General features: G+C 39.1%; 2 protein-coding genes across 4 annotated transcripts in view; one reads left to right on the top strand and one right to left on the bottom strand.

Moving 5' to 3' along the window:
- HBP1 (HMG-box transcription factor 1) overlaps positions 1-9,276 on the top strand; it is a 28,158-nt gene extending 18,882 nt beyond the window's left edge. For both annotated transcript variants that reach the window (XM_011372504.2, XM_011372505.2), the window contains exons 9-11: positions 4,443-4,760; positions 6,950-7,091; positions 8,184-9,276. In XM_011372504.2, coding sequence (XP_011370806.1) covers positions 4,443-4,760; positions 6,950-7,091; positions 8,184-8,201 — 478 coding nt within the window. In that variant the 3' untranslated portion in view covers positions 8,202-9,276. The remainder of the gene's footprint in view (positions 1-4,442; positions 4,761-6,949; positions 7,092-8,183) is intronic.
- Positions 9,277-9,517: 241 nt separating this feature from the next.
- COG5 (component of oligomeric golgi complex 5) overlaps positions 9,518-25,361 on the bottom strand; it is a 290,537-nt gene continuing 274,693 nt past the window's right edge. Inside the window, exons 19-21 of one of the 2 annotated variants that reach the window (XM_011372500.2) lie at positions 17,400-17,526; positions 16,911-16,990; positions 9,518-10,283 (exon numbers count right to left, since the gene is read on the bottom strand). In XM_011372500.2, the coding sequence (XP_011370802.1) occupies positions 10,169-10,283; positions 16,911-16,990; positions 17,400-17,526 (322 nt within the window). In that variant the 3' untranslated portion in view covers positions 9,518-10,168. The remainder of the gene's footprint in view (positions 10,284-16,910; positions 16,991-17,399; positions 17,527-25,361) is intronic. The other variant, XM_011372499.2, reaches the window with a different exon arrangement.

Raw genomic sequence — 25,361 nt, 5'->3', positions numbered from 1 at the left:
GTCATACTCTTAGCTCTCATTTCTTACAGTGAAAGGATATAAAAGTTAGGAAAAGGAAAGGTATGGGGTAAAGTCTGGAAGAAGCTGAGCTTCCAGGAGTCCTCTCCCGTAGAGTCACACAGGACATGCTTATATCCATCAGCAGTGAGCCATGACATCTGTGAAATGCTATCTACCAGGAAAGCTTTTTAGACACAGCAAGGTTTTTACTGGGACCTGGTCACATGGGCTGCTTCAGGCTGGCATGTACCAAAATTCAAAACCTCCAAAAAGAAAGGTGTTCAGGGTTAAACCATATTGTTCGTACATATATTGAGCCACTCTTCTCAGTTGTGGGAATGATGGGAGCCTTCCCAAAATCTAAGTTTCCAGATGCTAACTAATCAGGGGCCAACCTTCTAAAGTAAACCTTTGAAAGGATAGCGGTAAGGCCTGTTATGTTTACTCTTTTATGCAAAACAAAACATTATATATTATAGACATTAACAAAATTAATGCTGCTATAGTATTTATATATTGTTTCCGAATAACACATTTTTATAATTAAATTATTGAAAAAGTAAGGGAAGAATAACCATTCAGGAGATTGGTTGAGATATCTTGGCGGGCGGGGTGGTAAATGTGGAACTTTGGCGATGTTGGAAATAGTCTTAATTTAGGTTTTCAGTTCACTCATTTATTTGTATGCTTCATATATATGTTAAATACATTTTTCATATACATTGTATGCTTTTTTTATATATCAAGTATCGCATAGTGTACAAGTTTTGTTTTTTAAAAAGGGAACGCTTGGCTACTTAATTCCTGTTTTTCCAAGATGGCATGTTCTCATCACTTGGTGCTACTGAGTGGCATTCACTCTTAAAATTACCTTGGCATTGATCTTATTTTACTTTGGAGTGACAGCAGCACCCCTCCTTCCTCATCCCCATAAAGCAATGAAAATGAACAATTTTATCCAGGAGAAACCATGAAAAAGTTGAGAAGCATGAAGTTGCCTTAAGTTTTTGTTGTGGATTGGATTATGACTTACAGGAGATGGTTAAGGGAGATGCTGCCTGATACAAGTTGGGCAAGAAGGGAAAGAAAGGCAGAAAGAGGAAACAGTCTAAGTAGGAACCAGGACCCTGGAATAAAATCACAGGTCTCACTTAGAGCAAGCCCTTGAGTCATCCAAACGGGAAGATATTTGAGTAGACTCCACCTTAGTAAGGACCAGAAGCCAGCAATAAAATGATGAGTTCTTAAAACACAATCCTGGCTCTCCTGTAGAAAGGACGCTTCCAAGTGAGAGCATGATTTGAAGAAGCCCATACCATACATTGAGAATTAAGGCCAGTCTTCTAGGCATCAGGCAGGTTTAAAACAGTCACTTCTGACTTTGTGAAATTGACATTTTGGTTCAAGTAATTTAACAAGCATAATGAGTACCTATTATGAACTAGATACTGTATATATGTTAATTTAATCTTCACTTCCGTTAGTAGATGATATCCTCATTTTACAGAGAGAACTAAAGCTGAGAGAGGTAAAGGAACATGCCCAAAACAGCCAGTTAGTGCTAGAATTAGGATTCAAGCTGATAACTTACAAAGATTCCAGATTGAGTATACAATAATAATAGGTACTCCTAATCGAGTGAGTACCTGTTATGTACCAAGTGTTTTTATATCTGTTGTTCTTTCAGCAGTTGTTTCAGCTCTGCAACATTGCATAGCATGTATTATCTTCATTTTACAGATATGTAAAATGAGGTGAGATGGTTTAACTTCCCAAGGTCATATTACTAGTAAGTGGCAGAAGTAGGATTTTAACCCAATTAAAATTTTACATTATTATGTTTTGCAAAATTTATCGTTTTACCCTCTCAGTCACCCATCAAACATTTGAGAGTTTAGTATGTGCTGGGCATTTAAAATCGGTTAAGATATGGGCCTTCCTCTTTGCTTCCAGCCTAGAGAAGGAAGTGGGATGGTAAATGTGCATGGTGTAGTGCATGCTCATTGGGACAGTGTAGCCAGGCAGGAACATGAACTCTGGATCTGGATTGCCTGGGTTCAAATCCTGAGCCTGCAACAGATTTGCTATGAAAGCTGGGATAAGTTAATTAACCTTCCTATGGTTTTTAAAATCTGTAAAATTAGAATAATATTAAAGGGAATATTAAATGAGTCGATATATATAACATGGTTCATAGACTATTGTGATTGTAATAATTAGACAGTAAAGGTCGGAAAGGCCATTTTAAGCTTATGGAATAGTGTGTACAAAAAGCAGAGGTGTGAAACATGGCACATATGGGGAATGACAGATAATGAAGAAACATGCTGAGGTGGTTTAGCAGAAGGTTACGCTATTTTTTAGATATTCTGTGTAATACTTTAATGCTTTAGTTCTGTCAAAATCCTGAATTGCATGAGTGAATATTTAAAGCTGCTTTAAATTTTACCCATACTGGAAATAGGTGATGGTTTTATTTGTGCCACTAGATGGTGGAGTTTTCAAATTTCAGTAGTTAATTAGCTTACCCTAAAAATTTTTTTTCAATATATTTGACATAACAGTGTATAACTTTGAAGTATACAACATGTTAATTTGATATGTTTATAAATGATTGCCACTGTAAGGATAATTAGCACCACTAGCATATTACATAATTACCATTTCTTTTTAGTGGTTGGAATAATTAAGTTCTAGTCTCTTAGCAAATTTGATGATTACAATATCGTGTGTGTTCACTATACTGTACATTAGATCTCTAGGGCTTATGCATTACTTATTGCAAGTTCGTACCCTAAACAACATCTGTCCTATCTCCCAGCCACTCTCACCCATCCCCTGGAAACCATCATTGTCATTTTTATGAGTTTGTATTTTTTTAGATTCCACATATTAGTAACATCATACAGTGCTTGTCTTCTCTGACTGACTTATCTCACTTAGCATAATGTCCTTAATTTCCATCAGTGTTGTCTTATCCTATTTGAAATCTTTTGGTATTTCAAATTATAATTAAATAATTGCCTTCAGTAGAGAGTAGTAATTTCATGTCAGATTTATTTATAATGCTTAAGTTTGCTGTTTTTCTAAATTATATTTGGGAGTAAGTTAAGATAGTGTTCCTCTGACATAAGATCAATTGCTCTGCATTCATTAGATGATTTTTGGAGTCATACTTTACGTATATTTATTTCATATAATACCCTTAAACAGACACTGTGTGGTTGATAATTAGTAGAAGTCATTGTTATTATGTGTAGTTAATGGCATGGACTTCATTCATTTAGCTCTCTCCATCTATCTTTAGAGTAATTCATAATCTCATATGCTTTACCTTAGCAGCTACTATTTCTGCAGCTACTATCAATCTGTTTTGATGTATTATTAGGATTTCTGTTTTAAGGAAAGAGCTAGGTTTAGAATGAAAAAGGTTTTCTGACAAGATAAAAAGCATAAGCAGGAGTTAACAGACAAAAGAGTTATTTTCACAAGTGTATCTTTAGACCGTGGTCTACATTCGCTCTTAAGTTTCAGCTAATATTTTCAATTAATATTATTTGTTTACCTTGAGGTTAGCTAATGGCAGCTCAGAGCACCATGGTATTGGTTAGGAAATCCGGGGCTTTGGAGGTGGACAGACACATCTGGGTTTGGATCTAGTAGCTGTGTGGCCTTGAGCGAGTAATACTATGTCTTTCTGTTTCTTCATATAAAAGAGGATAATAATACCCTCCAGGCAAGCTTGTTGAGGAGATGATGATACGAAGAGATGATTTCCATGCCTGTGTAAACTAAATATACCAAACAAAATATGGTTTGTCCTGATCAGTGTGGAATTTTTTAAGTTACTAGGCTTTGTCATAATATATGGCCTTTGGGGAAGACTGATATATGTATGACTATATCTAAACAGGTGACCCAGATTACTATGCACTTTAAAGTTCCTTTAGCTGCATTTAACTACTTTTGATTGCCCTTACCCAACATTTTATCATTTGTAGTAGTTAGTCTTTAGGTCTGGTATATGCCTGCCACACCATTTTTTTCTAGTTTTAGGCTTTTGTAGGCCAAGAAATCTGATTATATAATTTGTCAAAAAGTGAATCTAAAGTAAGAATAAATAGGTGTGTGGGATCTGGAGGAGAGACCAGCTATGAATAAGTATGTGGATTATAAGATTCTTGGGCGGGGTTGGAAGGAGTACTTGAAGTCTTTATTTTTTAACTTTCGTATTCACAGATTTAAAAAAAAAATAATTTTAGTGCATACATAAGCTTTTATAAATAACTCGGTGAAGTTGTTAAAGTAGTGTTGGTAATATTATATAGGAGAAAATACATTAAAATTTCCAATCAGATATTAAAGGTTTTTTAAAAATGTTGTTTTTACAAATCAGATCATTAAATTGAATTAAAACTATGTTACAAATTTATTTTTTTAAGCTATGACTTTACACCTATGGATTCTTCTGCAGTCTATGTGCTAAGTAGTATGGCTCGTCAGCGTCGTGCATCTTTGTCATGTGGAGGACCTGGAGGTCAAGACTTTGCAAGATCTGGATTCAGTAAAAACTGTGGCTCACCTGGATCATCACAGCTGTCTTCCAGTTCTTTGTATGCTAAAGCTGTCAAAAACCACAGCTCAGGGACTGTGAGTGCCACTTCTCCTAACAAGTGCAAAAGACCAATGAATGCCTTCATGCTTTTTGCCAAAAAATACAGAGTTGAATATACTCAGATGTATCCAGGGAAAGATAACAGGTAAAAATAAAAGAGATGATTCTGATTATAGTAATTGAGTAATGCTTCAGTGCAATTCACAGGCATTGGGACAGTTAAACTTATTCTTCAGTAGCTTTTATTGTTGAATTCTATTTTCTTAGGTTGACTTTAAAGTAAAAAGTTTAAGTGGAATTTTTATGGTTATGTATAATTATTTTATACCTAGACAGATAATTAGATTACCTAGGTGGTAAGGATCTGCCTTCTAAAATAGTATTAAATGTCATTTGCCTTTTAGTGGACATAGTTCTAACAACTGACAGTTCCATCTTTAGAGAAAACTTTATAGAAACTTTGTCAGCTCTAAAGAATGTACTTATTTTACAACTGTGTCATACAGTGAATGCATGGGTATTGGCAATTTGTAATAACTGCCAGATTTGTCAAGACTAAACCTAGTGGCGTCCTCAGTAGAGCCCAGGAATAAAAATTAACTCTAGTCCTTTTTATTCTGTTTGCTGTACTCTTACCTCATCTCTTAGAGTCCTCTCCTGCTCACTTCTCAAACCAACCAAGTTCTCCATGTATGAAAATTAATCTTCTTAATTTCCTGACAATCAAAACTACCATTTTCTCTGCCCTTGATATCATGAGAAAAGTCAAATTATTATCCACATAAAATAATTCAGTTTTGAATTCAGGTTCAATGTCTCATGAGCTTAATTTTTTACATATGTGTATATTATTATATATTTTTGAGATATAGTTGACATATAGCATATTAGTTTCAAGTATATATGATTCGATATTTATATATATATTGTAAAATGGTCACAATAAGTCTACTTAACATCCATCACCATACATAGGTAGTTTTTTTCTTGGGATGAGAACTTCTGAGATCTCTACTCTGTTAGCAACCTTCAAATATACAACGCAGCATTATCAACTATAAGTCTCCCTGCCGTAACATTATGTCCCGTGACTGGATGTTCGTACCTTTTGACCATCTTCACCTATTTCGCCGCATCTCTTATGCCTCTGCCCCACGTCTAGTAACCACCAGTCTGTTCTTGTGAGCTTAATTTTTAAGTTTACATTTTAAAAAGAGAAGCATCTTATATCAAATGCATCTCTGATTTGGGAATTGATATGTACATGAATATTTATTGGTTTGTTTAACTGGTAAATACGTCAACCAGTATGTAGTTGACTACAGGGACTACAATAACTGGTTTTAATTATGATAAAGGAAGATGTAGTATAGTGTTTAATTACATTGACTTATGGGATTAAAAAACATATTTACTACACAATTACTTTTTAAGTAGTAGAGCTTCTGTGGTTACTGTTCTTCTAAAGCTTAGATGCCTACCTCTAGCTTCCCTATCAGTTATTGTAAAAATAGTTTGTATATATTTCATGTAATAATTCCAGGACATTCCAGGACCATTTGTTTTGTTTGTCATGAAATTGTTAAAAGTTCTCCAGAGAAGAAAATGATTTAGGTCTGTGTGTCCTGTATGAGACTATTTTAGTAGGTTTGGGGGCAGATTAACAAATATAAATAAGAAATAGCTTCAGATTTCTATTATGATATCTTGTCAGTTTGACTTATTTGAGTTTATCCAATTTTCTCAAGTGATGAGTACAAATATTGCCTGAGGTTTATTTGGTGGTGTTTTAAGAGGTAAGCAATAAGGTATGAATGGTTAATGCCACCACATTTTCACTATGATTGCACGAATGAAAAATGACTTAGAATTATTTGACAAGTATGAGCACAAAAGAATGAATAGCTTTTAACATAGTTGATTACTTCATGCTGCTCATACTGAATATTATCTGCCTTAGTATCTTAAACCGATGTACCAAGATAGATTCAATGGTAATTTAAATTATTTCTTTGAAATAGTTAACTTTATTCTTTAAATCTATGCTTTGTAGAACATCCATTTTTAGATATTTTATATGTCCTTTGACAATTGGAAATATTGGCACTATTCTGGAGACTTTAACTGCCAAGACTGTGACGAATGGACTGTATGACTTGAGATTTTACTGGAAATGACTACTATAATCATGACCTTTTCTTCCCTTCATTTTGGACAAGATTTTTGTCTTTTTTTTTCCTTCTAATTTTACATTTCTTCCTGATGTATCAGCACTTCACATGAGTTTTATGAAAAATTCTTGCCTTCAGCCTTGTATAAATATTTATTTTTCAGAGCCATAAGTGTGATCCTTGGTGACAGGTGGAAGAAAATGAAGAATGAAGAGAGAAGGATGTATACATTAGAAGCAAAGGCTTTGGCTGAAGAACAAAAACGTTTAAATCCTGACTGTTGGAAAAGGAAAAGAACCAATTCAGTATGTTTCAACAAATAGTTGCTTAAAATTATTTTGATCCCCGCCTCCCCCACCCCCAAATATACTGGCATGTTGGAGCAATTGTTATAACTTTTAAAAGGCTGTGCTATGTTGTTAGCCTTTTTATACTTCAAGACCTAGTAATGTCTTTCTACCATTACAAAAGGCAGGCTTTCTTTCTTTTCATCATTCAGTGCCATTTACTTTTTTAACATGAAAAGTAGACATCTCAGACATACTTTAGAATATCCAGAAATGTTGAGGTGGAAAAGATAATTTTAGAATGTAGTATTTCTAGGAGGGTTGAAAAATGAGTGTTAACTCCTTAATATCACAGTAGAAATTTTTTCTAATTTAGGGGTGGTATGTTTCAACAAGCCGTTTTTCTTAATTGGTGAGGGGCAATAGAAGTATTAGAGATATGGGAGGCTAGGTTGACCAACTTTCTTGGAGACTTTTGACATTTGTACCAAAATCCTAACTTATACACCTCAAGAAGGAGAAGAAATAGAAAGACCCAGGAAGACTGATATTCTTACCATAATACTAATGCTGTCCGGTTAGACTTGGCTCTTGGAACTTTTCCATCACTACACTAGTATCTAAGTTAAGTATTTTTAAATTAATTACAAGAAAATATCACATGATAGAACAGAATGAGCTCAGTTTTAAGTATCTAAACATGAAGTGAAGACATCAGTTTGCAGTAGGAGGGCTGGCCAAAGACATCTTAAATTCTGTGTATTTATGCCTGTTTATAGTAACGTGCAGTTCACATTTAAATTTTTCAAGAACGTCTTTTAAAGAAATAGTAGTCAGAGGGTAGCCAGACTGGAGTTTTCAGGTTTTTACCTTAGAATTCCATGTAGGACTTTGGATCCCCTTTTTTGCATGTCCTAGTCCATCTCATCATTTTCATAAATTTTCTGGATGTTTGAGCCATCAGATGTTAGCAAACTTTTAAAATTAAAATCTATAATTTTTTTTAATGGTAGTAAAGTTTATAAACATTATATTATCCATCTAAGCTTTCATTTGTAGAACTGCTATCTATTTGTAAACATGAACTGAGTTTTAATTTTATCTCCACAGGGCTCACAACAGCATTAAACCAGGACGCTTATGCTAAGTCTGCATTTGCATAAACATTGACTGTTGACGGAAAAACTTAAGATCAAGGTCCCACCATTTGTCCTGAATTTGTGTGACCATAAGATACTGATAGCATTGAGTCTTGAAATGATTTAATAATATGCGTGAGGATTTGCTTTCTCCATTAGAGCATTAAGTAAGCTAAAACTATCAACAATGTAAACCAAATTGCCTTATTTTTCTTCCAAACTTCATATATGTCTATCAGGTAATATAGGCTTGAAAATTGATATCCTGTGGTGCTAAAGTACAGTAGAAAGAGGAGAAGTGTATACATGTTTTATTTTAAATTGTACAAAAGGGGAATTTAAAAATATGTTAACTGCTGTTTATACATTGGCTCCTTACTGCTTATTAATCTGTATTGTACACATAATGGAATGAAACAAGCTGGGAGTTGGCCTTTCTGTGAGCAACCATCACATGGCTCAGCATCTGTGCCAAACACAGGAGCTCTTAGTCTGGCCAGTGCCAAGAGGCTACCAGAACACGTGGCAGGTGGCTGTTGTCAATGTCCCAGCATAAGAGCCACCTGCTGCAGTTACCTGAGCATGCTGAGTTTATGCACCAGGTGGCAGCACCCATCCATTATTTTCAATGGAGACCTAGGCCAAGGTAACGTTAGTAGCATTGGGATATAGTCACTGTAACGGTGCTATTAACAGTTGACACCATTATATTTTTAAACTTTGTGTTCTGTATCTCCTCAGCCACATATCTTAAGTATCTTATTTTGTCATATCTTTATGGTGGGGGCAAACTTTGCACTTACTGCAGTGCAACACTTGCACTTTACTTTTCCTCCAACTGTCGAAAATTTAGAGCAAATACATTGGCAATACAGCTGCTTTTGCTCTGAGCTACAATCATGGCTTTTCACGTTACTTACCAAGTGGTGTTTCTGGTTAGAAATCACAGCTGTAAAATTGATTTCAGTTCATTACACTTCTTCATGATGTTGCCCCTAAATTTTGCACACTATATTCTTGTATATTATTTCAAATAAAATGAAAAAAAAATTGTTTATCTCTGACTTCTGCTGATTGATCTTGACTGAAGGTCATGTATGAGACATCAGAATAACAGGTTCAGGGGATGCATTAAATTCAGTATTAAATTAAAAATTGTTAGTAGGACAAGGGCAATAGAAAAATAAAGATCTAGATTATCTGCTATATATGAGTCGTTATAGAGTAAAAACTTTATTTTTAACTTGGCATCTCTGTTACAAAGTTAAAGCAGCCCCAAAAGTCTTAATAAAATGACACACAAAGTGTAAAGACAGCTTTGCTCTATCTTTATTACAGATACAGTATGACATTTGAACATTTCACACCATATCTTCACTTTGGGGTATGCCAGTGGTTCTCAAACTTTGTTGCATATTGGAAACACTTAGGGATATTTTTAAACAATGCCTGCCTCCTACCCCCATACATGTTAATATGGTATACAAATTAATATCAGAATTTTTTTTTAAAGCTTCTACTGGACTCTAATGAGCAGCCAGATATGGAAACCATGGGCTGTATACTTATCTAGTGAGGAAGAAGGTTATGTGGAGGAAGCAGCGTACTTATTGTGTGATAGATAACTTGATCATCTCTCTTAAAAAGGAGTAGGGACTTACTATGTGTGTGTACCTACATGGGGCCTCAATTATGTTATGAGAAGGAAGTTTTAGTCTCACCGAAAAGTTTGAAAGGAGGGAAAAATATTGGAAGTCTCTGGAGAAATCAGGTCCTTGGAGTTTGAAGGGGGTGATTTTTAATATTTTATGCTACTTAAGGTACAAGGGCTAAATAGAAAAAGATCAATAGGAAATACAGAAAAGTTGATTGTTTTAAAAGCTGTCGAGTATGTGTTATTTTAATTGCCAACCCTGAATGCGTGAGTGCAAAATAGAAATGAAGGAATATTTCACATTACTGAAGAGCAGACATAGCTTTTTGAAGCAGCTGAACCATTATGGGATAAACTGGTGCAAATTCTTTGCCTTCTCTACTTCTTACTGATTGAACATAAGCTTCTAGGGCTCCCCTGAAAATCAAAATGAAAACAATGTCAAAAAATTATGTAAATAAAACATCTTAGAGGTTATCATATAAAAGAAGCCCATTTCTAGAACTGCCCTGCCCAATTCCATAAGCTAAGGGACCAACAGCCTTCGAATGTTTTATTGGTAATGTTACTATGGTTAAGGTACAAAACTAAACATCTTTCAGTCTGCATTGTACTGTGGTCTAATCATAGAATCAGAGGCTTTCTGGCCTCTGAGGTTGTTCTCAGTTTCTCTTTACTAGTTCCCTGTTAAACACACTTCTGAAAAAGCCACGTGCAGCTTGTGCCCATTCAGAGCTCACACTTTGGGAAGGCATGCTCAGGAAAGTGGAACCCTTGGGTGCGCACTATACCACCAGTAGGTGCGCTATATTGTTGTTTGACAGAACATGAACCAATAAAAAGAAGAAATTGCTCTTGGGCTTGAATTTTTGGCAAATGACATGATAATGAGGCATTCTGAATTGAGTCAAGGGTATGTGATACCGGTCAGTTATGATTATAATGTTTTCATGAATTAGATCAGGGGGTTAGTAAAGCACCCACAGGCCAAAACCAGTCATATGCATGTTTGTTCATGTGTTGCTGTGGTGGCCTTCACACTACAATGGCATAAACTAAAATACTTAGTATCTGGCCCTTCATAGAAAACATTTTCAATCCCTGAACTGATGTTCAGTTTAAGTGTTAGATCATGATTAAGTGCGGCTAAAAACATTATTTTTCATCATCGGTACAACAAATTTTTGTCATTAATGTTTTAAAGTTTCACAAAGCAATGTGTAAATGCTTTATAGAACATTTCTATGAAGATGTAAGTTAATACAATTACTCAACTCACATATTAAGCCTCAAGTCCCATCTAATATGTAATTCTTAACTGGGTGGTGGTTTTGCTCCCAAACACTGAAAATATTCATCCTTGGTCGGGTTGGTTCATTATTTTCATTTAACTGTGGGGAATGTACTTGCTCAGTCTGTCCAGCTCATTAACCGCTCTAGTGCCTCCAACTCCTATCCATTTTCATAGTCTTGGCTACTATACTTAACTGAATCTCCACTCTCTTATTTCTAGTCCTGGGCTCCTTCCTGATTTGTTTCTACCTGTGTTCTGGATATTTTTATCTGATTTCTTCCAGGTATCCTTCATACTCACCCGTCAGAAACCTAGGGCCGTCCAGACCCACAGAATGAATGTACAGCACCAAGAGTGAATGGCTTTGGATGATAGTGAAGTGGGAATAACTGGAGAGGCTATGCCTGTGTTGGGGCAAGGGGAAATGGGAACTCTCTACCTTCTCAAATTTGCTGTGAACCTAAACTTGCTCTAAAAAAAAGGGGACAGGGGGAGGAGAAACCTAGAGAGAAAAAACATCCCTAAGGTGGTGTTCTGCCCACCTTCCCTTATTTCAACAAAAGGCACCATCACCTCCCTAAGGCCTCTATCTTCAATGCTGCTCCTAATCAGTTACCAAGTCCTATCTGCCTTATGTATTTCCACTTCTGGTCCCTCCTTTCCCCTTGCTTCAGTTTGAATCTTGCCATTTTGTGCCCTAATTACTGCTGTAGCCTTGTAGGTGACGGTCATCCTGCTGCTATCTCAGCCCTGCCACACTATAGCAAGAGCCATCACCTGCAGTCCATCACTGGTCATGCCCTATCCCCAATAGGACAATGTCTAAACTCCAGTGAACACCAGCCTTGTCACTGATACCTCTACCCACCTCCCCCCCAACTCTGCTACTGCTGGGTTCTAGACAGTTTGATCTTCAAATCATTAGTTTCCATTGTTTGTGTTACCAACACATGTGCAGAGCAGCTTCACCCTGTCTGACTCCTAGTCCAACCGCAGTGCCCATCCAGAGAGAGATCACTGGGGTGTGTGTGAGTATGACTGAATAAAGATGTCTCTGCCTAATAAGGCTAGGGCTGCAGAAGGGCCTGTTTCTCTTTGACCACACTGAATAATACCTCATCATTATTGAGACACATTCTCTTAGGCCTTTCTCATTATCTTCCTTATTCTTGGAATGCCCTTTCTTGCTCTCTTCCTTGTTCAGCTCTTTATTTAGGACCCAGCTCAAATGCCCTCTTTTCGATAAAGCCTTTCATAATTCCAGGCAGCACAAAAGAATTGAAACTACCTTGGAGTCACATGAGTTGGTGGAAAGGTCTGTGACTTCTGCATCAACAGCCTTGGCCTAGCAGGATCCGAGCATTTGGGGGCCCCTGAAGGCTGGCTCTGTGCTCTATTCGGGGCGTGATTACTTTAAATCCGCACTGTGGCGGACTGGCAGCCTTTATTTAAGCAGCATAGCTGTTATGTCAGACTCTGCCCCACTACCCGGCTGTGTGATATGGGCTACATCTGAGCCTGTTTGCTCATCTGCAAAATGGGAAGGATACCTATATGACATAGGAGAATTAAAAGATTGTACTCTGAAGCACCTAGCTCTCTTCCAAGGTACATATATGTATAAAGACTCGAATACTGTTTTCCCAACCACACTTTCAGGAGGCCTCAGATTCTCCATGTAATTGAGCAAGATGTTTACACTTCAACCATGATGAATAAATTTTAAGAATGAATTAGAAATACAAGAATAATGTATTAAAAAGTAAATGTAAAAAGTGCAGAAGAAAGTAAAGGAGAAACATGATTACTGGAGTCCTCAAAAGAAGCAAAGGCATACAAAATGGAATCTAATGCTCTTAGAGATAATGTTTTGTGAGATACCTTAGTTCATGTCAGAGCTGAGCCTTACTGAAGCTATTTAAGGAAAAAAAAAAAAAGACCATGCTTCTTTTAGTAATACTTTTCAAGTTGCTATGGCATCCTGGGCAATCACGCCAATCTCCCTAATGCAGTCCCTGCAGATTCATACACAGCAGAAAAATGTCCAAGGGCCCCAACTCTCCTTGAGACAGTGGTATATATATCAGTCTAAAAACTTAGTGCACTTAAATTCTCAGAAACTGTTCTATAGTGAATGGATTAGATCCATTTTATCTAATAAATGGACAAAAATCAACTTAGTTTGATTTGCATTCAAAAAGAAAAGACATGAACTATACACTATATAGAAGAAAGTTCAGAAATGAGTTTGGCTTAGTTTTTTTTGGGGTGGGTATTCATCAAAAACTATCAGAACTATGAGAAGAAAAACAGATTAAAGCTGCCCTCCCACATAAAATAAGAGCAAGATTTTCAAGCAATTATTAAATTACTTCATTTGCTTGAACAAAACATCAGCTCTCTTGGAAGTCAGACCAAGCATTATGTAAGAATTAGTCCCAACTCTAGTTTGTAAACCAAAATAAAGCAATTCTTAAAGTTAGCATTGTTGAAAAAATTTAGTACAGGAATTGTGCAAACAATTAGAGAAATGGCTGTGGTAACATGGCAGCACTGCTCAATGTGATATAAATTAGCCAAGTGGAGGCTTTTATGGAACAGAAAATTGATTTTCGTCAGGCATTAAAGATCAGTGGACTTAGTACTGAAATGCATAAATGACTTCAAGATCTACATGTGCCTTCACTGCGCTGGTAAACCCCAGTGTTCTCCGGCTCCATCTTCCCTTTGGTCTCCTCTCGGGTGCCCAGAACTGGTGGGTATCTAGTGCCAGAGAGACACCAGGAAGAGACACCAAAAATTACTCTCCACAACAGGGATCTTGTAGTCCTGCTGAGATACAGGAGTGGAGGGAATGCTTCCCAGCCTGTGGGCCCCGACCACAGCAGGAGGGCTAGAGGTCAAGGAGACATCTCGCACTGAGGTCTGATAATTGTATAGATAAAAAATGCCAATAGGTGAATAAAGTCTGCAAACACTTTTGACACTCAAGGTATTCCATTTAGACTAGGGAAAAGCAAAAGGAGAAGGTCATAATGAAAAAGAGTTGCTGCTTCATTGTAAATAGCAAGAGTATATAAGGGTTTGAGGCCAGTCCCACCAATTCTGCAAAGCTTGGGAAATCTTTGCATCAAAAACTTGGTCTTCATCTTTACTGAGAACATAGTCAACACTTATAGACCCACAGGTCTTCCCCCAGGTGGCAGCTTCCACATCCGAGGACACACACGTCTGGAGCACCTGCCTGGTAGGAGCTGAGTACGTACAATTTCCCCCACTCACACCACTTGGCCCCATGAGCCAGTGATTACTCTGATTTTAAAATTAACTTGATGAGCATCCACTCAAGCTCTAGAGAAACATCTGGTGTCAAAGGAAATAGGAAGGCAGAAGAGAGTTCATTATTTGACATTTATTCAGCAGCAGTAGTCACACTGTCCTCAATTTGTCCTACTTTATGACAACCTAACATATTATGCTGGAAGAAACAAATGAGTATATAACAAGGTTTGCCCCCAAAGCTAAAACAAATTTACTGACATTTAAAGAGCAATACTCACCCTGGGTTTATCTACAAGGGAAAGAAATTCATCCAGTGGTGCTTCAGTACGCAGGGACAAAATCAGTTGTACAATAATAGACGAGAGAACATTTTCTAAAACACAGCTCCGCTCCTTGCCCACAGCTTGGACCGCGGCAGGGGCATGGTGTTTCGGAATCTCGATTTGCTGCTTAGAGCATGAAGGTTCTCATAGCAGACATGTGTGGAATGATAGGCCTTATTTAAAAAGCATGACCTTATTTCTTAGCATGATTTTCAGTTGCCAAATATAAGCTTAGCAACAACACTACTGATGAAATCACCCAGGAGACATTTTTAAAGAAAAGCAAAAGAAAACAGATTTCTGATGTGTCCTCAGCAAGACAACTGCTTTAGATGAACTCATTCCAGTTTAAGAAGACAAAAATGAACCTATTAATTTAACTGAATCCTAAATTCTCTTCTGTTATCCAGTGGGTAGCAGCTGAGTCTTTGGGACTCCCTGAAGCTGATGGGCTGATGTTTCTCGGTGGCCTCTCGTGGCGTCCCTCCTTGGTGGAGTCTTGCCTGATAACTAAGGCAATGGGTCTCAGCCTCGGCTGTGCTATGGAACTGCCTGGGCAGCTTTAAGAAATCCTGATGTGAGGGCCCAGCCCCAGAGATTCTGAGGCAGTCAAGGGAGTGGCCTGAACACCAGAATTTTTCAAAGCCTGTAGATGATTCTCATGTGCAAACATGGTTGAGAACCACATCACCACATCAGCCCCACTCTGGCTTTGAGGAACCCAACTCATCATCCACATTTAGGCTCAAGAAAGGCTTGTTTGGTGCTGTGATTCCCAGATCAAAAGCATTAAGATCCCCTAGGAGAACTTAGAACGCTTTTGAGAGCTATTTAAGAGGGATGGCTGATTGGATTCAGAGGATGAGGATGACAGAGGACCTGCATGATGACTTAAAAAGTTTTCTAGCTTGGCTGGATAGGTGATGGTGACACCTCAACCAAGACAGGGAGTCTAGAAGAATGAGCAGGTATGACAGGAAAGATGATTTATTTTTAACATTTTGGGGTTGAGATTTATGTGGAACTTTGGTGACATACGATTGCAAGTTTGCTGGCCTGAGGATCTGGGCAATCACAGTGAGTCACAGACCTGGAAGCAACTGGGATAGAAGAGATCACTAAAGTCATGGGTCTAGATGAACTTACCCGGGGACTACAGTACAGACAGAATGTGAAGGAAAACAAGCCAAGAACAAACTGTGGGAAATGCTAACATTTAAAAAGTGGACAGAAGAAGACAACTCAGCAAATGAGACTGAGGAAAAATGGCTGGAAAGGTTAGAACAGAAACAGATGACCATGATGTCATAGAAGCTCCAAGAGGGCAGGGCTGTGTCTCAGTTCGCTTTTGTGTCCTCAGGGCCTAGCACATAGTGAGCATCAGTAAAAATGTGTTTAATTAGTCAATGAGGAATTTCAAGAAGGAAGTGATGGTCAACTCTAGCTAATGCTGCAGAGTGTATGTTAAGAACGGAAATGCTTGGTGGCTAAGCGGTTTCTGGAGATTTTGGTAAGAGCAATTTCAGAGGAGAATGCTGATGGAAGAGAGATGCTTAGTAAATCATATGTGACAGTTGATGCACCCCAACCTCGGCATGGCCAGGGTCTATGGGGTGTGTATCTGTGTGTGTGTGTGTGTGTGTGTGTGTGTGTGTGTGCGCGCGCGCGCTTGTGCACATGCATGCATATGTGTATGAATACATTTGTGGGGCACTACTGGAGGGCATGTGGTATCTAAATGGCTGCTGGGTGATCTTGTTTTAAAAGTGTACTTGCATCTGTGCTCCACCAGTTCAATAACTGCAACACATGAAAATGAAACAAAATGTGGAGCTAAGACAAGGAGTCTTTTTATAGCTGAGGTTGGTTTTCAAAACCAAAAGTGCATAATTCGTAGGACTGCATCAGACATGGGATAGCACAAAAGAGTTAGAAGCAAAGGACACAGAAAGCAAAAATTGTTGTGCCCAACAGTTCTGACTGGAGCTCCAGCATGCGTGCTTATGCAGTGACGGGGTCTTGCCACAAGGAGGTACCATCATGTGTACGCATCCCCCCAGGCCCTGCTCCTTCCTCTTCCCCTGGGTCCCCAACTCACCCTGGGCTTCTAGAACAGATAGGTGTCCCTAAAACACACGGCTTTACCTGATGAGTAGGAGTCTGTCTTTTTCAGATGGATGGTCATCCAGCCACTGCGAGAAGCGTGCATGGGACCATTCTGCCCTCTGCAGGATTGAAACACAGAGAAGAGAGAGCGCATGCGCATTCCTCCTGTGACTGGCAGCAAGCGCTCTCAAAGATTCCCAAGGTGAAATTACCTCAAATACCCACCTAAGGAAAGAAAGGTGGGTCAGCAAAGGAAATGGGGTCTCCGTCAAGAAAGCTTTATAAACATAAATTATTCTTGTCATTATTACTTAAAAGGCTAATTCTGGATTCACTGGGTAATTCTTACACTGCAGAGAAAGTAGGGGCAGGGCAGTGGGAATTTTCCTGCCTTAATGATACGCTACTAAGACAGAAATCCATGAAATAAGACAAAAAAAAGGCTAGGAATACATTCAGTGAGTGGGCTGTGCATTCACAGAGTTAAAAGGGAAGACTCATAAGAGGGTTGTGGCTTCACTTTATTACCTGGAAGGGGGATTTCAGCTCTGCAGGTGCTCTCGTGAACAAAAACTGAATAATGACGCTGAATGGAATGATGTCCCCCAGGGCGGGACTACTGGCCACATGTTCACTTGTCTGGAAGAGCAGTGGTCTAAAAGAAGAAAAAACAGAAGTTACTTCATGCTGTTCAATACTAAAAAGGTGATTTGGTAGAAGAATCATAATAGCATATTAGTAGAATATAACAGCATGGTAGTATAACAGTATAATAGAAGAAGAATGAATAATAGCATTCTTCCTTGACTGGCTAATTCTTAACCAATTCTTAAGCCAGCATTTAGCCTGGAGACACATGCACATCCACACGCTCTGGCAGGCTGGCCTGCCCTTCAGCCCCTTCCTTGATCATCATGATCGCCTGCTCACTGGCCTGTGGGTCTCACTTTGCTTCCGGGTGACTCAGCAAAATCCTCTCTTAGATTAATCCCCTATGTGATTAATAGGCTAAAATCAAAGCACATAATAAAGCCTTCCAGTATTTATAACTAATAGGTTCTTATCTTGGTCAAAACTTTTAGCATTCATTTTAAATAAAATCCTTCTTTGGGTTATAATCTAAGGTAGGTAAATTCAAACATTTTCTATATAACTTCTCAGAGGGCAATTATGTCCTTGTATATACAAAATTATTTTGTTGCTGAATGTTCCATCAAAGATTTATGCCAGCTGCCTTCTAATGCACTGTACGTCGGGGGGGTCGTCATCCACCATTCCACAGGATCGTGTAGGCCAGTCTACCCCTCCACCAGTCATCTACCGCCTTGTCACAAAGCCACCAACAATTATTAGACACTCTCATTGACCTTGGCTTTGGGCTTTGATGGACAGGAGTGGATTAGAGGCCAAGCTGTAGAGGCTGAATCTCAAGACGTAAGATGGCCACAGCTCCCGACAGCAGCAACAATGCTGAAGCAGGTGAATCAGCTCTGTAGCCTGGGCAGCAACCTTGCCCCATCAGAATTACTCCCGTCTATGGATAAAGGCTAGCTTCTTCCTCACACCGATGGTCAGGTTTGAGGTCAAGTCAGGAGTACTCACAACAGACAGTTGGTTCTTGTTAGATCCAGAATATTATTAGAAAGAATGTCTTTATATTAAGTATGCTATAAATATATAGCATAAGTATAAGTATCTCTGATAAGGACTGTTCTAATTTCAATTGTTTATCAAACAACATTTCTTAGTAATTTATTTTATTTAGTTACTGTAGAAACATTTCAGTTCATTTGTGTTGCCTATAAAGCTCCAAACCAGACACTGTACAGGAGTATGACGAAGGCCTCCAATGACTACCAAGAACGTAACACACTTGTCTTGAATATTTTCAAGACCCCAGTCATCACATAATATTTCAGCTGCAGAGCTTTAGGCAATGAGTCAAGCACCTAGTCAGGTATGAAAACGTGTCTGACGGGATTCTGGTTTTGCCCATAGGCATCCCTGTAAGTCCTGCTCTGTGTATGGGTGACATTTTCTCCATCTAGGTAAAAGATCCCAGTTTTAACAAGGGCAGCAATAACAGCAATAGCTACCACATACAGCACTTAATGTGTCAGGCACTGTTTTAAAAGCTTTATATATATATATGATATGTGAACTCATTTATTCCTCTAAACCAGGAGTCTCCAACTCCCAGGCTGTGACCTGTTAGGAACCAGGCTGCACAGGAGGAGGTGAGCAGAGGGCTAGAGAGCAAAGCTTCATCTGTATTTGCAGCCGCTCCCCAGAGCTAGCATCACCACCTCAGCTCCACCTCAGATCATCAGGCATTAGATTCTCATAGGAACACTGGTCCCTGGTGCCAAAAAGGTTGGGGACCACTGCTCTTAACAACCCTACGAGGTCAGTACTATTACACTCTCATTTTACAGACAGGTAAACTGAGGGGTAGAGAGTTCAAGTACAAACTAGAAAAGGACAGAACTAGGATTCACCCCTGGGCAGCCTGGCTCTTAATTTCACCCTGCATCCTCCTTTAGGATCTCAATGACAGCAACTGCTCACCCAGTTTTCAAACAGACAGACGAATTCAGCGAGAAACAAAGAACCCCGAAGAAAGGACCATTTCAAACTGTCAATCACTCCTGTAGAAAAACCTATCTGAAAGTAGTGTTTACAGGACACCCATGCAATTTATTATCTCTTTAGGTACCTCAAACTCTCTCTCAGGTCAAAGTAGACTCCTGTTACCTATGTACTTGAACCATTTTATCACAGCCTTTCTTGGAATTCCTTTCTTCTGGCATGACCATTAGTTACTGTAGGGCACCAAGTGGTGCTGTCTTAAAGGCCTCTGGAAGCTGAGTCTGGGTTGAAATGAGGAGGAGGCTGCACCCCGGCTTCACTTCCCACAGACTGGAAGACCTCCTGTCTCAGTAGGGGAAGCTGAAACTTCTCCCAGCCCACGGCCCCTGGGTGCTGAGCAGCTGGCATTCCCAGACAGGTCCCTGGACCTCCAAATCGTGCCTGTGACCCAGCAGTCTGCTTACTGCACCACTGACAAGGCTGCTCCCACATCCGAGCTGTAAAAGTGGAAAGAGGCAGTGGGGCTGGGGTCCTCCACTGCGTCACAGGCTTACACTGCAGGCCAGAAAGGTTACTCTGAGGGATGTGGGGAGACATGGGAACCCAAACCTTTACTTCTCTTCCTGCTGTCCCTTTCCCTTTCCCCCTGTAAAGCCCACTCTTTGCCTCTGCCACGTGATATGGTAGGATCCATCTTGAACCCTGGTTCATGACATGAGAAAACCTGGGGAAAGTTTCAAATTTGAAACTTACCTATAACAATTAAATTAATTTTATAGTTTGAATATTTGTTTTTATTTTCCTTCACTATACTCTTGATGCAAACTGCAAATGATACAATGGCAGAAAGGAGGGAAGGAAGCAGGGAGAGAGGAATGATCTGTGATGTGCCATGTCTAGCAGACCCACATACACCAAGGTTGCTGGCTGAGATGCCTGCACAAACCAGGCCTGGTAAAACCCAGCTTTTTAAAATGAGATCGTTTGGTCAATCACCTGTCTCTTTGGAGCTCTGAGTCACAGTAGTTATTTTTCTGCCAGGACCAAATCTTCCACTCTAGCTACTAACAGGACTGCCAAAACAGCCATAGAAAGCAAAACTGAATTTGATTCCATATTATGTATCACTGACATAATTACGTAAACATCAAATGTAGACATTTTATTTCTGGTGCTTTTTAAAGAGTCTGACAGAACACAGCTGAGAACCTCTCTTCTCTCTGAATCCAAGTGGACTCTGAAATATTGGCAATTTAAAAAATAATTCACCATCTGATGTGATATAAGGAACAAAAGTAAATTAATTAAGGTGTTATAAAACACAGACAATCCAAATGCTATAATATCATTTTTAGAGAAAAATAAATATAGGAGCACTTTCAAGGTTAAACTTTACAGCCAATAGATAGTTTTAATCAGTCAAGTATTAGGTCCCCTTAGAAAAATTGTATTTCTGGTAAGAGATGTCCACAGTTAAGTGACTCATACTGTGTAGCTGTCAGCCTTGTGTTAAGGACAATTACAAAGTGAAGAGAAACAAAAGTCCTGCTGTTCCTATGTCCACACTTAACATCAGTGGTGGCCCATGCTACCTGCCACTACCCCCATGACAAACCTCCTTTTGGTGAGGGGCCTGGGAAGGCAGCAGGACCACTAAGACAATGCACTGAGATCTGGGACCAGCAAAGAATGAGGTGGTGAAAGGAAATACAATTCCTCCCTGCTCAGGACACACTGTGGGCATTCTCAGAGAAGGAAGGGAAGAGATGAGCGTCAGAGGCCCACAACAGGTGAGGGCCTCGATGGGGCATCTTTAGGCCCAGATGTTGTGGCATGTGGGTCCCAGAACAAAGTAAAGCAGGAGGTTGGTGATGGGGGGCGGGGTGGGGTGGGGGGCGTCAAGGCTCAAAGTAGAAAGGTTAGAGGATTTCTGGGTTTCTTTCTTAGAGTCCAGATTGTCAATCTCAGCAGGCTCAGCATTGCCAATGCGTCTCCTGGAAGCCTATAAGAGGCGAAAGACAGTGAGGTCTTTTGATAGTACAAGGTCCCCACCAAAGAAAGAAGTTTAGATTCTCTTTAAATTTTCTAACATTTTGGATGATTCACAGAAGCATTCAAATACTCTTCTAGGACAAGAGAGCAAACACACAGGAACTTCTGGAAGAAGACGTGGGATGCAGTGGTTACAAGCAAAGGCTCTGGGATCGGGCAGCCTTGCATCTGAAATGCAGCTCTGCAATTCTCATACAATGTTCAGATGTGCAGCCCTGGCAACTTCCCTTCTCTTAGCATCTGCTGCCTCATGGGGGTCATACCTGACTCGCAAGTGTTGTGAGGGTGAAATGAGACAATGTCAGTAAAATACTTAGCAAAAATTTAGCATAAAGTAAATGATCAAATAATGATTGCTAAAATAAAAACTGTAGCAAACTGAATATCCATCTCTCCATGTTTAGCGGATGCTCTTAACACTACCGAAGTACTAGTAAACACAAACCAAACCAAGCCCAAGGTGTGGCTGCCTTCTGGCTACACTGGTAAAGTCTCCAATTGGGAATTAAGAATCCAGAAATCTTAGGGAAATAGTTATTTCAAGGGATGGATTAATGGGCCCCAGGTTCACAAGTAGAAAGAAAGGACAGAACACATTTGGGGATGCTAAAAATGGCAGCTACAAAGATGGCTGCCTTTCAGTTCTACATACACTCAGGCATGGAGGGTTGGGATTTCAAGCAGCAGATGATCACCAATATAAATTGTGGAGGCAGAAGTCCCTTACCTACAATTAAAAAGTTGACATGAACACTATACCCTAGAGTTATTGATGGTTTTCTTCTTCACTGCCCCTCAGCTAACAGACCCATCATAATAGCCCATACCTCCTGACAGCTTTCCCTCCTCTCTCATTAAACCAAACAAAGCTTCCAGCAGAGCAGGCTGTGGACAAAATTCAGAGACAAAGCTGTTCCCTCCAGAGCAAAGGAAGTGGTGCCTGCTGAGGGCAGGGTCTGTGTTCCTGATGATGCAAGGCCTGTGGCCCCTTTCAGTTCTCTGCCTCATGAATATCTGTGCTGAGGATGCCGAGGGTCAGAGCTTTCTAGCCCCTAGCTGGTGGTGCTCTGCCATCTTGTGTAGACACAACAGTCACCTAGGGACAAATCTCTAATGTCAGTAGCTTTCTGAGGAAGCATTCCGTCCAGGGTAAGAAAAGATTTCTGCTGCCTGAGACACTCTAATGTAGACAGCAAAATGTAAATGTATGCCTGAAGCTTGCTGGCTTAATTAAATAATGCACTAATATCACCATTAAGGAAAAAGGGCCCTGCGATAGATGGCTATGTGATGGAGGAGGGGCGCCCGGGGTCTGCGTGTATGTGAGGGGTGCTGCCCCTACAGTCAGGACAGGGGGCTTTCTGGCTGGCACTGTCACACTCCCTTGCAAAGGGCCAGTTGCCCTCTCCTGCAGCCATTGCCACTTATTCAGACCAACGCCCAACCTGCCAGGTGTGGGCTGTTTGGCTGCCTGTTTTTCTTGTCTCCCTCCTTCACATTGCATAATGTTTTAATATATTTTATATTATTCTTTTAGCTCCCTTGTTATTTTTAAATGAGAAAAACACTGCAAGAGAAAATTTTAAATGTTTACCGATTTTTTTGACTACAAATATAAAATGACTACGGCAGAAAATTTGAAAAACACAAAAACCTCTAAAGGAAAAATCACCAGTGACAACCCTACTACCCAAAGGTAACATTTTGATATTTATCCTTCTTGACTTTTCCTCTCCACACATATATATTATTATTTAAAAAGTAGCAGGAATCATATCATATATATTGTTTAATAGCCTGTTTTTTCATTTCATGATATATTAGAAAGTATTGTTGATATTATTAGTTATTAACAATATAAATTGCTAGACGCATGTATTTGATCCTATGATGTGGCATATATCATTTAGCCAATCTCCCACTGACCGCCATTCAGCTGGTCTGGTGTGATTCAGAACCTTTGGGGAGATCATGAACGAGAGCCAAGATAATTCTGTACATAGCCACTGGATGATGCTTATTCCCTGTCACAACCCACAGCACAGATGGGAAGATTAACAAGAGTGGGCCCTTCCACTGCAACTGTTCAGGACTAATTTTGGATTAGAGACAGATCTCTAACAAGTTTTTGCAGGTAGGCAAATAGAGGGCCTAGAATTGGGTAACTGGAATCAAGATTACTCTGTACTGATTTACTCCTCTCTAGGAAGAGATTCTGCAGGCCCCTGCAAATAGGTAAGCTTTCCTAAGTCAATTCTCTTCATGTGACAACTGTGGAGAAGCCAGCACGGCTGGGGGCTTTCCTAGAGTTTACAGGCAGAGGCAGTGGCACATACTGATATCTCTCTTTTTAAAAGATGAGACCTAAAACATTCTTGGCAGATTAGGGCTAGATTTAACCCCAGAATACATTACGCTTTCATTTTATTTCCTAATCTGGTTAATCCTAAAATCTTTATCAAATGGTTGTCCAAGTCCCATCAAACAACTGAGAATAATGCTAGGATCTATTAAGAGAATTCTGTTGATTCCATATGAATGTAGGAATATACTGGTAGATATAAATCTCTGTTAGAATATTTCATTGAATTCAAGTTATGGAGAATGCTCCGTAAGAAAGATAAAATTATTCTTATTACATATGTGTCGAGGCCTTGGGAGCTAAGGAAGCTCAGGTGTATCAGAATCCCAGGAGAAGAGGGCATAAACCTTTATAGCTGTAGAAAGGAACAAACTCTGCTCCTTTCACTAGAACAGCTAAAGTTCAAGTTAAGGGCCCTGTAAGAAAGGTGATAAACTGCTGGATGCAAACAACTGGTGAGTCATGAAACCAATTTAGAGGGTTAAAATAATCCGACAAAAAAAAAGTGTCATAGGATATCGCATGAAAAGTAATTACTGCTTCATGATACACATGTGGGTGTGCATCTGTAGGTATATGGGTTTGTATGTAGTTGCAGGTTTGCATGTAAGTCTATGCAAAACTGCAATGCAGAATAACTCTGACTGAGTCATAGTTAAAAGTGTAAAACCCATCTAGATTGACCATTGTCCCATTAGAGAAGCTAGGTATAAAAAATGTAGAATTTTCTTTTATTATACATTGATCAATCATTAATTTTTTATTCCATAAATAGGTACTAGAAGGTATCACTATTCAAATGCTAAAAGACCCTTTAGTGTCCTCTTTTCATGTGAGAATTGGGAGGTTAACAGAAAACTCCCATCTTAAATGACTTTTAACACACTGGTCTTATATAAACCTGCAGATCTTGTATCACCATATTGTGACATAACTTTAATAAAGGCCATCTTGTTTCAGCAAACAGAAAGATAAGCACTATTTTAATACAAACATATGCAATAAACAACTAAACATGGGAGCTAGGACAATTAAAAGTAATAGCCTAATCTTAATATAGCAAATCGAAGTCACAGCTTTTCCCAAACTCTTTTCATTAACTAGTTGCTTAATATCCTCCAGTGTACTAACTGATTCTGTTACTCAGGGCAGCATTTTATCACCCAGCTGGGACTGTTGTGTTACCATCTTATTCAAAGTAAGTGATTTTTACAGGAGTTTTATTAGGGTTATTTTAATTATACAGACAGATGAGTAGGGGATCATAACCCTAAGACCTCTTAATCTTTCAACTTCTCCATGTTTGGTAGCATCTCACTTTTAAGTTTTTTGAAATCTCCACTTGTGATTTCATTTAAAATTTTTTTGAAACCCACCTCTGCACAGATCGGCATTTGAGAAAAAAATTCAGGCTCTTATGTTGGCATTAAAAAAAATCTCTGCCAATTACAAAGCACAGAACTCCCTTTTTAATTAACAACTTGGAT

The sequence above is a fragment of the Pteropus vampyrus genome, unplaced genomic scaffold (genome assembly GCF_000151845.1).
Source record: "Pteropus vampyrus isolate Shadow unplaced genomic scaffold, Pvam_2.0 Scaffold208, whole genome shotgun sequence".
NCBI lineage: Eukaryota > Metazoa > Chordata > Mammalia > Chiroptera > Pteropodidae > Pteropus > Pteropus vampyrus.
The sequence above is the reverse complement of the archived record's forward strand: the minus strand, read 5'-3'. Positions and strand labels throughout refer to the sequence as shown.